The following is a 17,873-nucleotide window of genomic DNA, read 5'->3' on the forward strand; positions in this document are numbered from 1 at the left end:
GCAGGAGCCCTGGCCAAACTCCTGAAATGGCTCCAATGCATCCAGAACGCCTCTGCATGCCTGATCCTCGACATCCCTCACCGCAGCCACATCACACCCACCTGAGAGACCTGCACTGGCTCCCCGTCAACAAAAGGATAACCTTCAAGCTCCTCACCCACACACACAAGGCAATCCACAACACCGGACCAGCGTACCTCAACGGACGACTCAGCTTCTAAACCCCCACAAGCCAGCTCCGCTCCGCCGACCTTGCCCTCGCCACAGACCCCCGCATCCAAAGAGCAACCTCCGGCGGCAGACTGTTCTCCCACCTCGCCGCCAAGACCTGGAACACCCTTCCCCGTCCACCTACGGCAGACCCAAGACCTGCTGACCTTCAGACTCCTCAAGACCTGGCTTTTCGAGCAGTAGCAGCATCCCCCACCCCCCAGCGCATTGAGATCCTCACGGGTAAATAGTGCACTTCATAAATGGCATGATTGATTGATCTTCTTCACTGAACTATTTATCACTACTTTGAAAACGTCGCAGGCGGGTCTCTTCCTCTGATATTTACAATCTAACACGCGGTTGAGAAGGCCCTTCATTGCAATGTAATAGGTCTCGCATTTGCAAGAGATTAAGCTATTAGTGTTGTAAATGACAATGCCTTTTATTTATGTTTTAAAACAAAAAACATAAATAAAAGGCATTGTCATTTACAATGCCAATATCTCAAAATCGCATGAATGCGAGACCTATTGCATTGCAAATGCTTGTTTGTATTTATATGGCTGGCAGATTCTGGACACTCTGTTTCTAAAAGTTGAACGTGTAATTCAGTATTGATTGTCATCATAACGGCTTCAATTAGCCGAAAATGGATAATAAATTCAAAGTTGTTCCAAACAGGAAATCCCAAACAGGAGATCCCAAAATAGATCTTGTGCGGGACTGCTCCAAACTCCATAAGTGTGGGAACTGGGAACTGGAGAAGAACATAAGCATGTCTGTAAATCACAATTTTTTCGTAGAAAAAATAATGATTTCACTATACCTAGGGTGAAGTGCAAACATGGCAAGATTGACACGATGATGGAGATATTCGAAGCTGAAGATTCATGGGATACCATGTCAAGGTGATGCTTTTGGAGTGGGTAATAAGCTAGAACATGAAACGTTGCACCAGAGGCAGAACCATGAACTCTTTTATGGGACTATTTGAAGTCATGAGCTGGAAGAGGAAACACTGCAACATGACAGAGTAAAGTAGCTAGTTTAGGTGAGGATAACCCATTTGACTAGGACTAACACAAAGCCTGACTTGGATCAACTGGGAAGGAAGCTTTAACACAAGCAAAGCTAATTCATTCAGACTGGCAGAAATTGATAATGGAAGCTAAGAAATCTAATACACGTTTGATAGTGCTGCTAGAAAGGAAACGATGTAATAGCCATTGGCAGCAGGCGCCAACTAAACTGTAATTCGTGAGGATAGACTAAAATAGGCTAAGATCCGGAGGACAAGAGGTGAGGCAGCATTTAGCACCTACCAAGCACGGTGAGTGCAGAAACCCCTGAGCATTATATGCACTTAGCAACACCATCATGACTACAGACTGCACGCTTTGGTTCTGCTGAAAAAGAACAGAATGTAGCTGCAGTGCTGCCACGGCTGCGGCAGGTAAGAGGGGTGAGGCAGTGAGGCCGAGTGGGGGGATTTCGAGTGACTATCACGAGGGAAAATTGAATAAAGTTCCCTCGTGGTCGTCTCTCGAAATCCCCACACGCCCTGCCCCACCGCTCTTACCTGCAGCAGCAGCGGCTGAGTGCTGCTGCAGAGCTGGTTTCCATTCCTCTCACAAGGACAGATTTCTCACAAAACATGTGAGTATAGGAGCACCAGATCCCAAAATATAATAGGGTTAAGGCCAGCCCTCTCATATTCTCTGCTGCATGGTACTGCACAGTCCCAGCCAACATGTTCTGTGTCAATATGTTCTCCTTTCAAGTTGCCAATACACAGGTAGAGGTATAGGGACGGTACAAGAGATGGTATAGGAACCACCTCAAAATTGGTTATTGAATCCCCCATGAATGGACGAGAACACTATTTGCTGCAGTGGCCCACATGCCAGAAAGGAGAAGATGTCTGTGTTGTGTGACAGCATTGCCCGTCGGGTTGGGCTCTCACTGGGTTGCGGTGAGGGCTGAAATGACTGTACTTGTAGAGGGAATCTTGGGTGAGTAACACATGGGTGTCAGCGATGCTGTTGGGTACATGATGCGGTGGAAGGAGAGCATATGTGGATGGAGGAGCGACCTGTCAAAGGGGAAGTTGAAGAAAAACGTGCAGGGAGAGAAGCGAGGGAAATGGTGGCAGTTTGTAGAGGGCAGGGTGAATAGGCAGTGTAGGGGCAGCATACATTGCTAAAATAAAAAGTAGGCGAACGCCTTTTGTACAAAAGAATAATATCATAAGGGGACATGGGCTTGCTTTTTTGTTTATACCCCCCTCCTACTTGCTATTATATGATGTTGCGCTATGTCAAGTAATTACATTGCATTGTAAATGTGCTGTAAGAATGAATATGACGAATACAATGTGTTGTATGGTCTAGGTGTTTGAATTAAAACGTTTAAAATAATAAAGTAAGCAAACGAAGAAGAAAATGACTCTTATTAAGAGTCTCTCAGAAACATGTTCTCAGTCAGCAAGACATGCTTAAGTGAGCGAGACAAACTCCCATGGCATATTTCTCCCAATAATGAAATTTACTCCAAGTCCAGCCAGTGCCCAGTCAGGAAGCCTCATTCCCAGCATCACTCTCGGTGGATTCATCCACTTCACGTAAACGAGACACGCTCTTCGCGAGGGCATTACATCTATTGCATTGAACCCTCTTACGGTGAAACCTATTCTCAAGGAATGAAACTTACTCCCGGGACATTCATTCAAAGTCTATTCATGTTTGTGCCGATGAGCCTCAAAGTTTAAATGATAGACGTCTAAATGCCATCTCAAGAGGACATCAGAACAAATATGATCTCTATATGAGATCTCAATCACTGCCCATGCCACAGAGCACGCTTACATACGACCGTTCGGGTTTGCGAACCATGTGCCCTGCAAAGCTTGTCTTGATTTCTGCATCGCCAAGAGTGTAGATGGTATTTCCTCTACTGAGCAGGCTGTCCCTCACATCTCATGCCTTTGGTGATGCCAAGTCTTCCACAGGTTAGCGTGGTCTCTTCAGCATGTTTTTGCTTTTCCTCTGCTTACCTTGAACAGGCCATGGAACATAAAAATCTGGGATCTGGGATGTTCACCAACAATGAGGTAATCAAAACATTCTTAATACAAGTAAACAAAAAGAAAACACTTCTGAGGAGGCAAAGTGTGCTGCTAATGCACTTGCAAAGAAGCCAATGATTCCTTAGGCACAGATTAGGAGTGAGGAGGTGATCAGAGCCCTGCCGCTGGTGGAGGTACTGCCCCAGAGCTGTTGGTTACCTGGAAGGAGCAGGTCAGCAGCGTTATTAAACTCACCACTATTGAGGGTATTGAAGGCAGAGCAGAAGCAGGAGAAGTTGAGGAACCAAGCAAGTGACATATATCACTAATTAGGCATGTCCATGCGCCGATCTGACAGATGGGTTTAGATGTCTTCGCTCCAATGCCACGTAAGAAAAAATAATTAGTTTCAAGGCCATGTTTGTTGCATTGCTATATTTGATAACATGTATAATATATGCCAACTTTAAATTAATAAGTTAGGTTTTTATAGGACGTTCGTGGTGGAAATATTTAGTAAAAGTAGACTAGACTCATTAAATCATGATACAGTTCTTGCACGTGCTGAGATGTTATTGTAGATTATTAATATACACTCATGTTTGCAATCGACATAAAAAGATGACTAGGAACATACTCAACAAGCTATGCACCACACATGTATGACGATACAACGCAAACATTTACAACGCCTGCCTTTACAACGCAGTTTTTACATCGCAACATCCATTACAACGCATATTTTTACATCACATGCCATCACAACTCATTTTTAGAAACTACATTTACTACGCATTCCATTAAAGCACATTATACCATTACAACGCATGCCATTACAACGCATACCGTTACATTGCATTTAAGGTAAGTGTTGGCTAGTGTAGGGGTAAAAATTGCTATTCCCACTCCAGTGAGTGCAACAGTAGGGTAAGTGTTGGGATAGTGTAAGGGTATAAACTATGCGTTGTAATCGTATGCGTTGTAGTGACATGCATTGTAATAACATGCGCTGTAGTGACATGCGATGTAATGGCTGCGTTGTAGTGACATCAAATGGAATGGAATGGAATTGGATTTGTACACTGCGTGGCTACCCGGGGGCGTCCCAGAGCTGAGTTGTGGACTGGTTAAGGAGCAGGGGTGACCTAGGGGAAAAGGCAAGTTTTCAGAGTTTATGGAATTTCAGTAGATTGGCTTCTTTACGAATGTTGAGGGGGAAGAGAGTTCCAGAGCTTTGCGGCATTGTAGGAGAATAGACGTTCTCCTGTTTGAGCCTTCCTAATTCTGGGAGTGTTTGCGAGGAAGAGGTGGTCTGATCTTAGATCTCTGTTGGCTTTGTAGGGGGTGATCAAGGCTCTTAAGATGGGGGGCCCTTGCCCTGAAGGATTTTGTGCGTTATGCAAAGACACTTGAATTTGATTCTCTCACGGATAGGGAGCCAGTGGAGGGAGTTTAGGGCGTGTTTGGCTGAGGACTGTTTTTTGTCCCAGTAAGCAGTCTGGCTGCCAAATTCTGGACGAGTTGGAGTTGATTTATAACAGATTCCAGTGCGCCTAGATAAAGGGCGTTGCTGTAGTCCAGTCGGGATAGGATGAGGCCCTGAAGAACAAGTTACTTACCTTCGGTAATGCTTTTTCTGGTAGATACAATATCTGCCTGTGGATTCCTCACCTTGTGAATATCCCCCTTGCGTCAGCAACATCCGGAAATTCTTTTCATAGCCTCGTGCTGAAGTGGACTTGGACATCATAGAGACACAGCATCGCACGCGACTCCGCTGACGTCACCGACGCCTATAACAGGCCCACGCCGGCGTGATGACATCAGTGCCGCCCTTTTTTCCGTGCCATCGAGGCACACTGACGGACCAATGACAGTAGAAATGTACAAAGTACACACAGTACACAATAGTCAAGGTAAAACACACAGTGTAAAGCAAATGCAGGAAAGCAATTGAAACATTACCTTGACAACAAAATAAATAAACATTACAATACAGTAACACTGGTATAGAAGAGTGGACAACGGGGAGGCAGGTGGGTCAGTGAGGAATCCACAGGCAGATATTGTATCTACCAGAAAAAGCGTTACCGAAGGTAAGTAACTTGTTCTTCTGATAGATACATCTGCCGTGTGGATTCCTCACCTTGTGAATAGAGTCCCACAGCAGTCCCCACTTCCGGAGGAGGGTGTCCACTCCTCTAAACCAGAAAATCCTGGAGGACAGAACGCGCGAAGTGGCCGTCCCTCCTCACCTCGGAATCCAAGCAGTAATGCTTCGCGAAAGTGTGGAGGGAAGACCAAGTCGCGGCCCTGCAAATATCCTCTACAGGAACACCTCTAGCCAATGCTGAGGTAGAAGATTTAGCTCTTGTAGAATGAGCCCTTATACCCTCTGGTGGTTCCTTACCGGCCAAAGAGTAGCAGATCTTAATACACAATACGATCCATCTTGACAAGGTTCTCTTGTGGACAGCTCTTCCTCTCTTGCAGCCAGCAAAACCAACGAAGAGCTAATCCTCCAAACGACAGTCTTTAGTTCTGTCCAAGTAAAAAGACACCGCCCTCTTAGGGTCCAGACGGTGTAACCTCTCCTCCTCCTTGGAAGGATGTGGGGGAGGATAAAAGGTAGGGAGGGTAATAGATTGACCAAGGTGGAAAGGAGTAACCACCTTAGGAAGAAAAGCAGCCCTGGTCCTAAGAACCATTCGATCAGCATGAATGGTCAAGAAAGGGGGCTTGGAACTAAGAGCCTGAAGCTCGCTTACCCTCCTTGCCGAGGTTATTGCAACGAGGAAGACTGTCTTAAGAGTCAAAAGCCTCAAAGGACATTTGTGAAGAGGCTCAAAGGGAGCACCCATCAGAAAGGTCAAGAAAAGATTTAAGTCCCACTGAGGCACAATAAAAGGAGTAGGAGGGAACTTATTTGTGAGGCCCTTCAAAAACCTTAAAACTACAGGAGACTTGAAAAGAGAAGGTTGGTCAGGCAAACAGAGAAATGCCGACCACGCAGAAAGATAACCCTTAACCGTGGCAACAGCAAGCCCTTGCTGAGCCAGAGAAAGGGCAAACTGGAGAACATCAGACAAATGGGCTCTCAAAGGGTCTATAGACTTTTCCCCACACCACGTGACAAATTTCGACCATCTATAAGAATAGATAGACTTAGTGGAGTCACGCCTGGCTGACAAGATGACATCCACAACGTCAGGTGGGAGGGAAAAGGAATTTAGGTTGCCCCGTTCAATCTCCAGGCATGAAGGTGTAATGTCTGGAGGTGGGGGTGCAGAACCTGCACCTCCATCTGAGAGAGGAGGTCTGCCCTGAGAGGGAGACGGAGTGGCGGGTGAGAGGAGAGGTGGAGAAGATCTGTATACCACACCCTTCTTGGCCAGTCCGGGGCGACCAATATGACTTGGGCCCGGTCTTGGCGAATCTTCCTCAGAACACGAGGAATCAAAGGTATGGGAGGAAACGCGTAAAGGAGTTGACTTCCCCAACTCAACTGAAACGCGTCCCCCAAGGCTCCTTGCATCGGATACTGGAGACTGCAGAATGACGGACAATGAGCATTCTCGCGAGTGGCAAACAGGTCCACCCGAGGAGTCCCCCACATCTGAAAGATGTCGCGAACCACCTCCGGGTGAAGCCTCCACTCGTGGTCGGCAGAGAACTGCCGACAGACTGTCTGCACGAACGTTCAGAACTCCGGCCAGATGATTTGCCATCAGACAAATCTGATGGTCCTGAACCCAGGACCAGAGGCGCAGAGCCTCTCTGCAGAGTCACTGCGACCCTACTCCTCCCTGTTTGTTGATGTACCACATCGTGGTCGTGTTGTCCGTCAGGACCTGGACCGACTGACCGCGAAGGGAAGGGAGGAAGGCCTTGAGCGCCAAACGAATCGCCTGCAACTCCAGAAGGTTGATGTGAAACAACCTTTCCTCTGGAGACCAAAGACCCTTGATCTCCAGATCCCCCAGATGAGCACCCCACCCTAGAGTGGACGCATCCGCTATCACTGTGGCCACCGATGGAGGTAGATGGAAAGGCTTCCCTTGAGACAGATTGCCTTCCACGCTCCACCAAGATAGATCCACCGCAGCTTCTCTGGAGATCTTCACAGACTCCCCGAGATCTCCGTTGTGTTGATACCACTGCCTGCGGAGGCACCACTGGAGCGCCTTCATGTGCCAGCGTGCATGGTTGACCAACAGAATGCATGAAGCCATCAGACCGAGCAGGCGAAGAACCTTCAGGACTGGAACGACCGCTCCATTGTAAAATAAAGGAATCATTTCCTGTATGTCGCAAATCCTTTGTGGAGGAGGGAATGCATGACATACAGTTGTGTCCAGTACAGCACCTATGAACAGGTTGCGCTGGGAGGGCACCAGGTGAGACTTGGGTACATTTATCGAAAAACCCAACCTGTACAACAACTGGGTTGTCTCTCGCAGATGATGGAGCACTCTCTCTGACGACTCTGCTTTGATCAGCCAGTCGTCCAAATAAGGGAATACTGGAATCCCTGATCTTCTGAGATGCGCCGCCACCACTGCCATCACCTTGGTGAAGACTCGAGGCGCAGTAGTAAGTCCAAATGGAAGGACTGCAAACTGATAGTGTTGTGATCCCACCGTAAAACGGAGATAACTCCTGTGCGACTTCAGGATTGGGATGTGAAAGTACGCATCCTGTAAGTCGAGTGACACTATCCAGTCTTCTTCTAGCAGCGCTTGAAGAACCTGAGCAAGGGTGAGCATCTTGAATTTCTCCTGTTTCAGAAAGAGATTCAAGATCCTGAGATCCAGGATTGGACGAAGTCTGCCATCCTTCTTGGGAATCAGGAAATACCGGGAGTAGTATCCCTGACCCCTTTCCTGCTCTGGGACCACCTCTATCGCACCCTTTTTTAACAGAGTCTGCACTTCCTCCTGTAGAAGCAACAGGTGTTCCTCGGTGCAAAAACCTTGACAAGGCGGGTAATTGGGAGGGAATTCCCTAAAGGGAAGGGCATACCCATTTTCTACAAGATTGAGAACCCAAAGATCTGATGTAACCGATTCCCAATCCTGTAGAAAATGGGTAAGCCGACCCCCCACTGGACCCACATGATCCTGAATAGCGTATCTAGGACTGCTTTTCTGGGGCAGGAGGGTTGGAGGAAGTGGAGGAGGAAGAGGCTTGACGCCCACGAGGACGTGCTCTCTGCTTTCCCCTGTACGATCTGTACATGGAATTTTGCTGCTGCTGCTGTTGTTGCTGCTGCTGCTGACCTTGTCGGTAATTCCGAAAGGAAGAGCGACCAAAACCCCTGACTCTTCTGCCGGTCGAAGAGCCTCTTATCTGAAGACCTAAAGACTTAGCAGTAGCCCTACTGTCCTTAAATCTCTCAAGGGCCGCATCAGCCTTCTTCCCAAAGAGGCCAGACCCATCAAAGGGAAGATCCAATAAAGTTGCCTGAACATCCGCCGAAAAGTCCGAGGATTTTAACCAGGCAGACCTTCTAGTAGCGACAGCAGTGCCCATGATGCGCGCCACAGAGTCTGCAGTGTCCAAACCACTTTGTATAACTTGGCGAGCTGCTGCCTGTGCGTCTGAAATCACCTCCTCAAAGTCCTTCCGGTTGGCATCAGGAACCTTAGGAGTAAGAACACGCAAAGAATCCATAAGGGCATGCATATAGCTCCCCATCAGACAAGTGGCATTTGTTGACTTTAATGCCATACTAGCAGAGGAGAAGGTCTTCTTTGCAACCTGATCTTGTTTCTTTGCCTCCTTTTCACATGGAACCTGGAGAAAAGCACTAACATTCTTCTTAGAACATGCAGCTTGAATGACTAAGCTCTCCGGTGAAGGATTAGAGGTCAAAAAGGCAGGGTCCTCAGGAGCAACCCTGTACCTCTTGGCCACACTCTTAGAAACAGCAGGAGCTGACAATGGTTTCTTCCATACCTCCAAAATGGGTTCTGTCAAGGCATCATTAAATGGAAGTAGAGGTTCCACTACTGAATTTGGAGAATGTAAGACCTCAGTTAGAATATTGGATTTAAATTCCACAGTCGGCAAAGTTAATTGAAGGAGATCAGCAGCCTTCCTCATAACTAAATGATAAGGTTGAACATCCTTAGAAGGCGTACTAGAGCCTGAGGGCAACTCCCACTCTGGAGAGAAATCTAGGCTTCCTGTGTCAGCCAACTCCTCAAAACAATCCTCATCCAATTCACCTTCCTCCATATCAGAATGTGAATCCAAGTACCTCCGTTCTTCCAAAAGGCGTTGAGGCTCCCTCTGGATCTCTCCTTCACACGTTTTGCAACCGGATCCACCATCGGCTCCGACGGATTCGGTATCGACGTCGGTATCGAACTCGATGGCTCAGAGGGATGTACTCGAGGACGACTTGGAGCAGGCGACGTCGGAATCGGCGTCGATGGCCTCGGCGGAGCCGGAAACTGCCAAGGCGGCGTCGGAGCCGGCATATAAGGCATAAACGGAGCCGGAGGATAGGAGTGAGGAACTCCTAAATTGAAAGCCAGAGGACCCATGGGACCCGAAGGTGCACCAGAGGGGTACCACGCCCTTGAAAAGACGCCATACATAGCGTTAAGAAACGCTGATGGGTCCTGGCCTGGTGTAGGAAAGGGCGGTTGAAAACCTTCAGGCTGACCTCGGGGCGTGTCCGGATTCGGCTCTTCAACAGGCGCGGAATCCACATCCTCCTGTACCTCTTCCTCCTCTCGGGCCGGGGACGGCGCCGGAGACGGATTCGGAGACGGATTCGGAGCTGGAGTCGGAGACCGCACTCGCGACTCCGAAGGTGAGGCCTCACCTTCAGGTTCAGAGACATCAAGAGTAACCACCTTAGAACGTACCTTCTTCGGTGACTTCGACCTCGACCCCGACTCCTTACCGGAACGATGTCGGGACTCATGTCTCCTCTTCTTATGCTTCTTCCTCGATTTCGAAGCATGATCTGAATTCGACTTCGAGGATGAACCTTCACGAGATCCAGACCTCGACTTCGTCCTCGACCTCGCACTTCGAGAACGAGATCCTGACGATTTCTCCTTTCCAGCCTTCAGTCTTGCCATCATGAGTTTTGCTTCTCTCTCTCTCTCAGGGCCTTCGGATTCATCTTCCGACATAAAGAACAATCATCTACATCATGGTCAGAACTTAAACACCAGATGCAGTCATTGTGCGGGTCGGTAATAGACATCATTTTACCGCACTCCCTGCAGGGCTTGAAGCCGGTCTTCTTCGAAGACATCGTCGAAGAAAATGGATACAGAGAAGCAGACAAATGCAACAAAAAGGCAACAAAGTATCAGTTAGCTACTGAGATTCCCGATAACCGTTAGCGTCGACGACGCGGAAAAAAGGGAACTGATGTCATCACGCCGGCGTGGGCCTGTTATAGGCGTCGGTGACGTCAGCGGAGTCGCGTGCGATGCCGTGTCTCTATGACGTCCAAATCCACGTCGGCGCGAGGCTACGAAAAGAATTTCCGGATGTTGCTGACGCAAGGGGGATATTCACAAGGTGAGGAATCCACACGGCAGATGTATCTATCAGAATGAGGAGTCTCTTGGAGTGAGGTGGTAAAAGGTGGAGGAATTTCCGTGCAGTGCGAAGCAGGCCTAAACAGACACTAGCGGTTTTCCTGGCTTGAGTTTGGAAGGTAAGATCCTGGTCGAGCCAGACACCAAGACTTTTGATTTTTGTTTTTGGTGGAGGGGCTGGCCCCATGCATGTCGGCCACATGGATTTGGGGATGAAAGTAGATTTGTTGCCCAGCACCAGAAGCTCTGTTTTATCTCCGTTCAGTTTGAGAAGGGAGTTATTCATCCAGTTGCAGATTTCTGAGAGGCAGGACCGTATGTTATCAGGAGAGTGATCCGGCTGGTTTAGCAAGACGACCAGTTGGGTGTCATCTGCATAAGTTATCAGTTTAATGCCAAATGGGGCAACAATGTCTTCCATTGGGGACATGTACACATTAAAGTGTAGGGCTCAGGGACGAGCCCTGCGGCACCCCGCATTGGAGAGGGATTGCTCTGGAGAAGACATTGCCATCAGAGACCTGATAAGTTCTGTGTTCTATGAATGATTTGAGCCATGCCAGGGCCGACCCTGTGACTCCCAGACTGCTGAGGCTGTGGATCAGAATGCGGTGATCAACCGTATCAAAGGCTGCACTTAAGTCCAGGAGGATCACTGCAGCTGAGCCTCCCGCGTCCAGGATTTTCCTTGCCTCTTCTACAACTGTCACCAGGGCGGTGTCCGTGCCCTGGCCAGGGCGGAAGCCAGTCTGGGAGCAGCGTAGAAGAGCGCTAGCCTCCAGGAAGTCAGAAAGTTGTTAGTTAGCACATTTTTCTGCTATCTTGCCGATTCCTGGTAGTAAAGAAATAGGTTGGTAGTTGGCCATCTCCAGGGGATCTAGGTGTTTTTTTTAGCAGTGCTCTTACTGTGGCCTTTTTCCAATTGGGTGGAACAGTGCAATGTGATAGAGAGGCATTGATTAGGTTAGTGATCGAGGGAGCAATGGTGGGTGTCACTAGCTTTAGGATATTAAGGGGGGCCGGGTCTAAAGGGGAGCCACTTTTTATTCATTCTAGGATAGGGAAAAGTATCTCTACTGTGAGGGAGGAGAAGGAGTCTAGGTGGAGAGTGACATTTGGAGAAGCTGGGGGAGTGTGTACTGGTATTTGATCAAGGGTTGGGAGGGTTTTTAGGATATTTAGAATTTTTGTCGAGAAGAATTCTGCCAGTTCGTTGCATCTGTGGCCTGTGGGATCGGGGGTGGGGGGTGGGTCAGGTGTTTTCAAAAGTTCTTTGACAATATGGAAAGTTTCCCTTGATGAATTGGCGGAGGCTTGTATTTTCCCTTCGAAGTAGGCTGCCTGGGTTGTTTTTAAGGAGGATTTATAGGACCTATTGGCTGCTCTGTATTCTAATTTTTTGTTGGTGGCCCAGTGTTTCCTCCAAGACCGCTCCAGCTTTTTGCATTGTTTTTTCAGGTTACGGAGTTCTGGGTTAAACCAAGGGGACTTGAACGGTCCGCTTTTTTGAGGGGGGATTTTCCTGGGCAATACTAGGTCGAGTGAGTTTTCTACCCAGGTTATGAATTTCTCGTCTGCTACCAAAGGGTCTGAGTCGTATGTGAGGGTGGTGCGTTCAAGTACGTGTCTCCATTCATCAATGGGGAGTTTGGACCAGGGTCGTACTGGATTACATGGAACCTGTGCCTGGGGAGTCTCAGTAGTGATTTGCCATGTGAATGGGATTAAAAAGTGGTCTGACCAAGGGATAGGTAGGGGCTCTTTAAATTTTAATGCAGTGATGTTAGAGAAGATCGGATCTAGTAGGTGTCCTTTCACATGGGTGGCTAGGAAGCTCTTCAGATGGAGGTCGTAAGAAGTCAAGTCGAGTGCTAGCTCGCTTGCAGCTTTATCTGAGGGATCATCGAAAAGGAGGTTTAGGTCTCCCAACAGAGTAAAGTTGGGGGAAGTGCTGACTCGAGAGATGATAGTTTCTGACAGTGAGCTGAGGGATTGCCCCAGAGCTCCCAGGGGGCGGTAGAGGAGAATGCCCGAGAATGATTTAGTGGGGGAAAGCTGAATAGTGAAATTGGTGTTCTCGCAGTCTAGAATGGGGCAGTTCTTATAGATAATCGCAATCCCCCCACCCTTGCCGCATGTTCTGTCGAGGCGCTGAATTAGATATCCTGGGGGTAAGGCCTGGACAGCGTCAGGGTCAGATCTAGGGGACAACCAGTTTTCTGTTAAAAACAGTATATACATTTTAGTGTCCTGCAGGAGAAGAGAGATTTCCAGGGAGTGTTTGGGCAGAGATTGGCAGTTCAGCAGGGCCATGCTAACTGAGGTTGTGGTAGGGGGAGTAGTGTTCTTTGGAGACAGAATGTAGCTGCAGTGGCCGCAGGGGTTTCGTGGATCCTCTGGGGAGAGTGAGTGGAGGAATGATGGATTAGTGGTCTGCCTCCGTTGTAATAGTGCGTTTCGTGTGTAGGTAATGAGGGCTGATGGAGGGGGGGCAGAGGTTCCTGGCCCTGGGCCCGGTCTTGCGCGGACGGGCGCAGGCGGGCTTGCCTTCGGCACGCCATTGGCGTGCCCGCTGCGCGTCGCGTTGGCCATGCACTTTTAAAGGATGTACGACGGTACAATGCGTGGTATTACCACGCGTACCGTTACAACGCGTTTTTTACAACGCAAGTCATTACCACGACTTGCGCTGGACTTAGAATAGTTAAATTTACTATTCCAACACCAGCCTACGTACAGTAGGGAAGGTGTTGGAATAGTAAATCTACTATTTCTTGTCCTTGAGCGCCTTCCATCGCAAGTCGTGGTTACGACTTGCGTTGTAAAAGACACGTCGTAACTGTAGTGCGGGGTAACATCCGCGTTGTAAAGGATGTTCCCCACTTTTAAAGCCTAGCGCTAGAGACTAGAGCGCTAACGTCGTTGCACACGAGCACTTCCGGTATGCGTAGCCTTCCCTCCACTCAACCGGAACTTTACGTGGTGGACCGGGGAAGCGCAGCCTGGTGCCCGTGTGGTTACAGCAGGGGGTAAGTGCTTTTTTTCAAAACAGTTGTGCAGAAGAATGTGGCGAATGCGGCGATTTTAAAAGGAGAGCCCGGCGTAGGAGAGTGTTAGCAATTGCGCTGAGTGTCCTTCGTGGGGGTGATGCGTGGAGGCAGTTCAGCAGGTGGCAAATGTGATGTAATGAATGTTGCAATGTAATGACATCGTTGTAAAGGTAGTGCAATGTAATGAATGCGTTGTAAAGGTTGTTTCCATGCACCACTGCCCTAACTACCTGGAAAAGAAGCAAAGGGAAAAGCATCCTGCAAACAAGTGCCACAAGTGGTTCTACATCACACAGAGTGCCCACAATTGTTGTACCTGCCACAATTTACCACTGCTGAATCCTCTCCTTGGGTTATGGACCCTCCATCTACTGCCTCTAGTTATGTGTCCTGTATATCTGCAACACCCTCAGCACAATAGTGGGGGTTACCAGTAGCCAGATACCTACGAGTATATCAACTCTCCACTCCCACAACAGGGCAATATCAGCTGCCACTGTTGCAATCACAATGCCTGCTGTGTCTGCTCCCAATCCCCAAAGGATGAGATATGCCGTAAGAGAAGGAGAACCAGGATGTGCAACTGGATGAAAATGAGAAGGACCTACTATGGAGTCCCTGGGTCACACCCAGTAGAAGCACAATATATACCACTTGTGTCCACCCCCTCTATGGACCAGACATTGATCAGTGGTGTAACGAAACTTGAGGGGGCCGCCCTGCAAAGTACATGGTTGATGAGGCAGTCAAAGAAACAGCAGGAACAGAAAATGTCAACTCTGACTCCTGGGAGAGCTTGATCGCTGCTAGAAATGATTTCTGCTATAAATTGTTTCATATTAATGAGTTTTATTTATCCCAGCTTACTAAATTTCCATTTATGCTAGGAGCTATTGTTGCAAATATTCTACATATTTGTTTACTCTAATGAGTTGTATTTTATACGTTTATGCTTTTATTTTTTATGTTTAATGATGTATCTATTTCGAAATAAACATATTTGACTTCACAATGGAAAATGTCAATTTCAAGATGGTGGTTTTGTAATGAAAAGATTCATTTAACTTTCATGCCACTTATTGTTTACTGAGTTCACTGTATGCATGGTTTAATAAAACACATAAAACAACTTACCTTGTGTGCCTTAAACTAAAGCAAAGTTCAAGTAAAACATTTAGTAGTAGTTCACAGACAGTCATTAGTCAATCTTCATTTAGAGAGATACTTCACATACTAGTGAAAATCATTACAACTTGGATTACCTGATTTCCTTTTCAAAAGCCTTGATGAAAGGTGACCCACGCATGGTCTGAGTCTTGACAATGTGGTCATCTAGTAACATCTGGATATCATCGACGGATGACAGAATATATGTTCCTGTTTCTCTGTAAGAAAGGAGGGTGAACTCCATCGTGTCCCATTCTGAAATCATTTTCTCCATCGCCTTCTCTAGAGAGAACTCCTTGCTTGCAGCTTCACTGATGCCCTCAAACCTTGGCAGGAATGGCTCAAGCTTCATGCCAATAAACTGAGTGACGTTGGCCTCAGGGGCAGGTTTCAGGGGATAGCCAGTAATTTCAGACATTGCATCCCAATGGCGGTCTCTCAATCCGGGGTTGCAAAGCACCTGAATGAGTGGAATATGCTCTTTGAAACTTTCAACTTTTGCTTTGATGTTGCTGGCGATGGCAAGGGCATTAGGTTGTTCACTGAAGCCTTTCTCCAGTTTATACAGTGTTCGCCAGTAGTTTCCTACATCTTGCTCTACTACATCTGGGTTAACTGCGGTGTAGGGTCCTTCCATCCAGGCCTTGTACTTGGTGTTGAACTCAGCTGTATTTTCATAGAGGCGTAGAAAAGGACTAAGTGCATCTTGGACCTTTTTACGCTGAGGATACTGTGAGGTTGCCCAGCCAAACGCTTCTTCTTCCACATTAATTTGATCTATCTGTAACAAAAGAGTCAGAGTGCACACATGCTTATTCCGTAGCAATATCAGTTAGAGAATAATTCAACAGGGCAAGATAAAATAAATAAAGACAAATAGTTTATAAAAAGGATAATGCATTCCAGGGAAATATATACACTATATGGATGAGCTAAACCTAAAATTGATTTTTTTTGGCATAAGCTCAAGTTCTAAAATAAAATACAAAACAGTAGCAGAAATCAAATGTATCAAAAAGACTGTAGACGTGATGTGAACATATAAAACAGAATTATAAATAATGGAAGAGTTCACGAGTGGCAGAAAAAAATAAAAGGTTGTTGGGAGATGTAAGAGAGGGGAACACGAGACACATTGTGTTGTAAAAAGTATTAAAGTTTGAAATGTTACCCTTTCATCATATATATATTTTGTTTTTAAATAATTTTTATTTGGCAAACAAGTCAGGAAAAAAGAAGAAATAAACAATACATATTCTTGAACGTACATTTTTGAGTGATAACAGGGATATGTCATGTATTATAAATGTACAACAGATACTAAACATGGCCCAAAATAAAAGAAAAAGGAACCAAGAAAAGAAGAACATTCTATCTTTTGATCCTTAAAGATTGTACTTAAGGAGAAAACATGAGGTACAACTTGTGTCCTTTAGAGTTATACAAAATTAATCCATATCTTTTCTGTTTTCGCTACAGATTTTTGACCTCTGCCCTTAGCAAGGGCCTTTTCCATAGTATATATTTCATGTAGTAAGTTTAACCACTCTATCCTGCAGGGTGGATTTGGTGAAATCCAAGCTCTAGCTACCACCAATCTAGCACAAGACAAAGCTATATTTAGCCAGCTTTTATTGTTGTTCCCCATCGTATGTAAAGAGAGTAAAACCATAGGTGCAGTGAGTGATGTGTGGATCAGTTGTTTTTGACTTAGAGTATTTTCTATTTCTTGCCAGTACTTTGCAAGCATAGGACAAGAATAAATCATATGAATAAGATCTGCTGCCACCAGATCGCATTTAGGGCATTTAGTGCGATCGTTATTTAAATTAAATATTTTTAGAGGGGTATGATATAGTTGACTAACCGTCTTGTATAGTTGTAATTTTAGGCTGGAGGAGTGAACTAATTTATTAATGTTAACGAAAGCATTAGAAATATTCTGTGGTGTCACATTAATTCCTAATTTTAGCGTCCACTTTTGTGACAGTCTTGGGCAGTCATCCGCCTTATGCTGACTAAGAAGTTTATATCCCATACTAATTAGCGATTTCTTTTTAGTACTATATAAACAACCCCAAATGTCCGAGCTGGCAACTTTTTTCAACTTCATTCTCCTTATTAGGTAATCTTTAATTTGCATATGTTTGTATGTCATTGCACCAGGTAAGTTATAGAGCAGTTGTAGAGTTAAAAACTGGAGGAAACCATCTGAGCCGTATAAGTCACCTAATGTCTTAATTCCGTAAATGGCCCATTCCCTCCCCATCTTATCATTAAAGATAGCAGGTATCCCAGGATTGCCCCAGAGTGGTAAATCTGTATGAAAAAAAGAAGTATCACAGTACTTCAAAATCAAATAAAAAATCCCTACAGCATCTTTTGCTGTCTTAAATTTAACTCGTTTAAAAAAGTTTGGATCTTGTACTAGTGCTAAAAATTGATTTGAGTTTGTGCCTAACATAAACTGATAAAAAAAGAAAGTTTTGTTTTTATCTAATAAGCTCTTAAGCCAACCTAAAAATGATGCAAAAAAATAAGACTTGAAATCCGGAAAGTCCAGTCCCCCCTTTTCTAATGGTAGTTTTAGTATGGCCATTGATCTTCTAGGTTTTTTGTAGCTCCAAATAAAGCTACTGCAAATTCCATCTAATTTCCTAAAAAACTATATTATTAACTCGAAGGGGGATAGAACGAAAGAGGTATAAAAATTTAGGCAAAATGTTCATTTTAATCAAATTGATTCGGCTCAAGATGTTAAGTGGGATTTTATGCCATTTTTTAAGCACCATAGTAACTTCTTTTAGTAAG

At 46.1% G+C, this 17,873-nt stretch overlaps 1 protein-coding gene across 1 annotated transcript in view; it reads right to left on the reverse strand.

Moving 5' to 3' along the window:
* DNAH7 (dynein axonemal heavy chain 7) overlaps window positions 1-17,873 on the reverse strand; it is a 2,019,015-nt gene that overhangs the window by 1,538,312 nt on the left and 462,830 nt on the right. Inside the window, exon 17 of the mRNA XM_078680414.1 lies at window positions 15,158-15,843. Within this exon, the coding sequence (XP_078536540.1) occupies window positions 15,158-15,843 (686 nt within the window). The remainder of the gene's footprint in view (window positions 1-15,157; window positions 15,844-17,873) is intronic.

Source organism: Lissotriton helveticus, chromosome 3_1 (genome assembly GCF_964261635.1).
Source record: "Lissotriton helveticus chromosome 3_1, aLisHel1.1, whole genome shotgun sequence".
Lineage (NCBI taxonomy): Eukaryota > Metazoa > Chordata > Amphibia > Caudata > Salamandridae > Lissotriton > Lissotriton helveticus.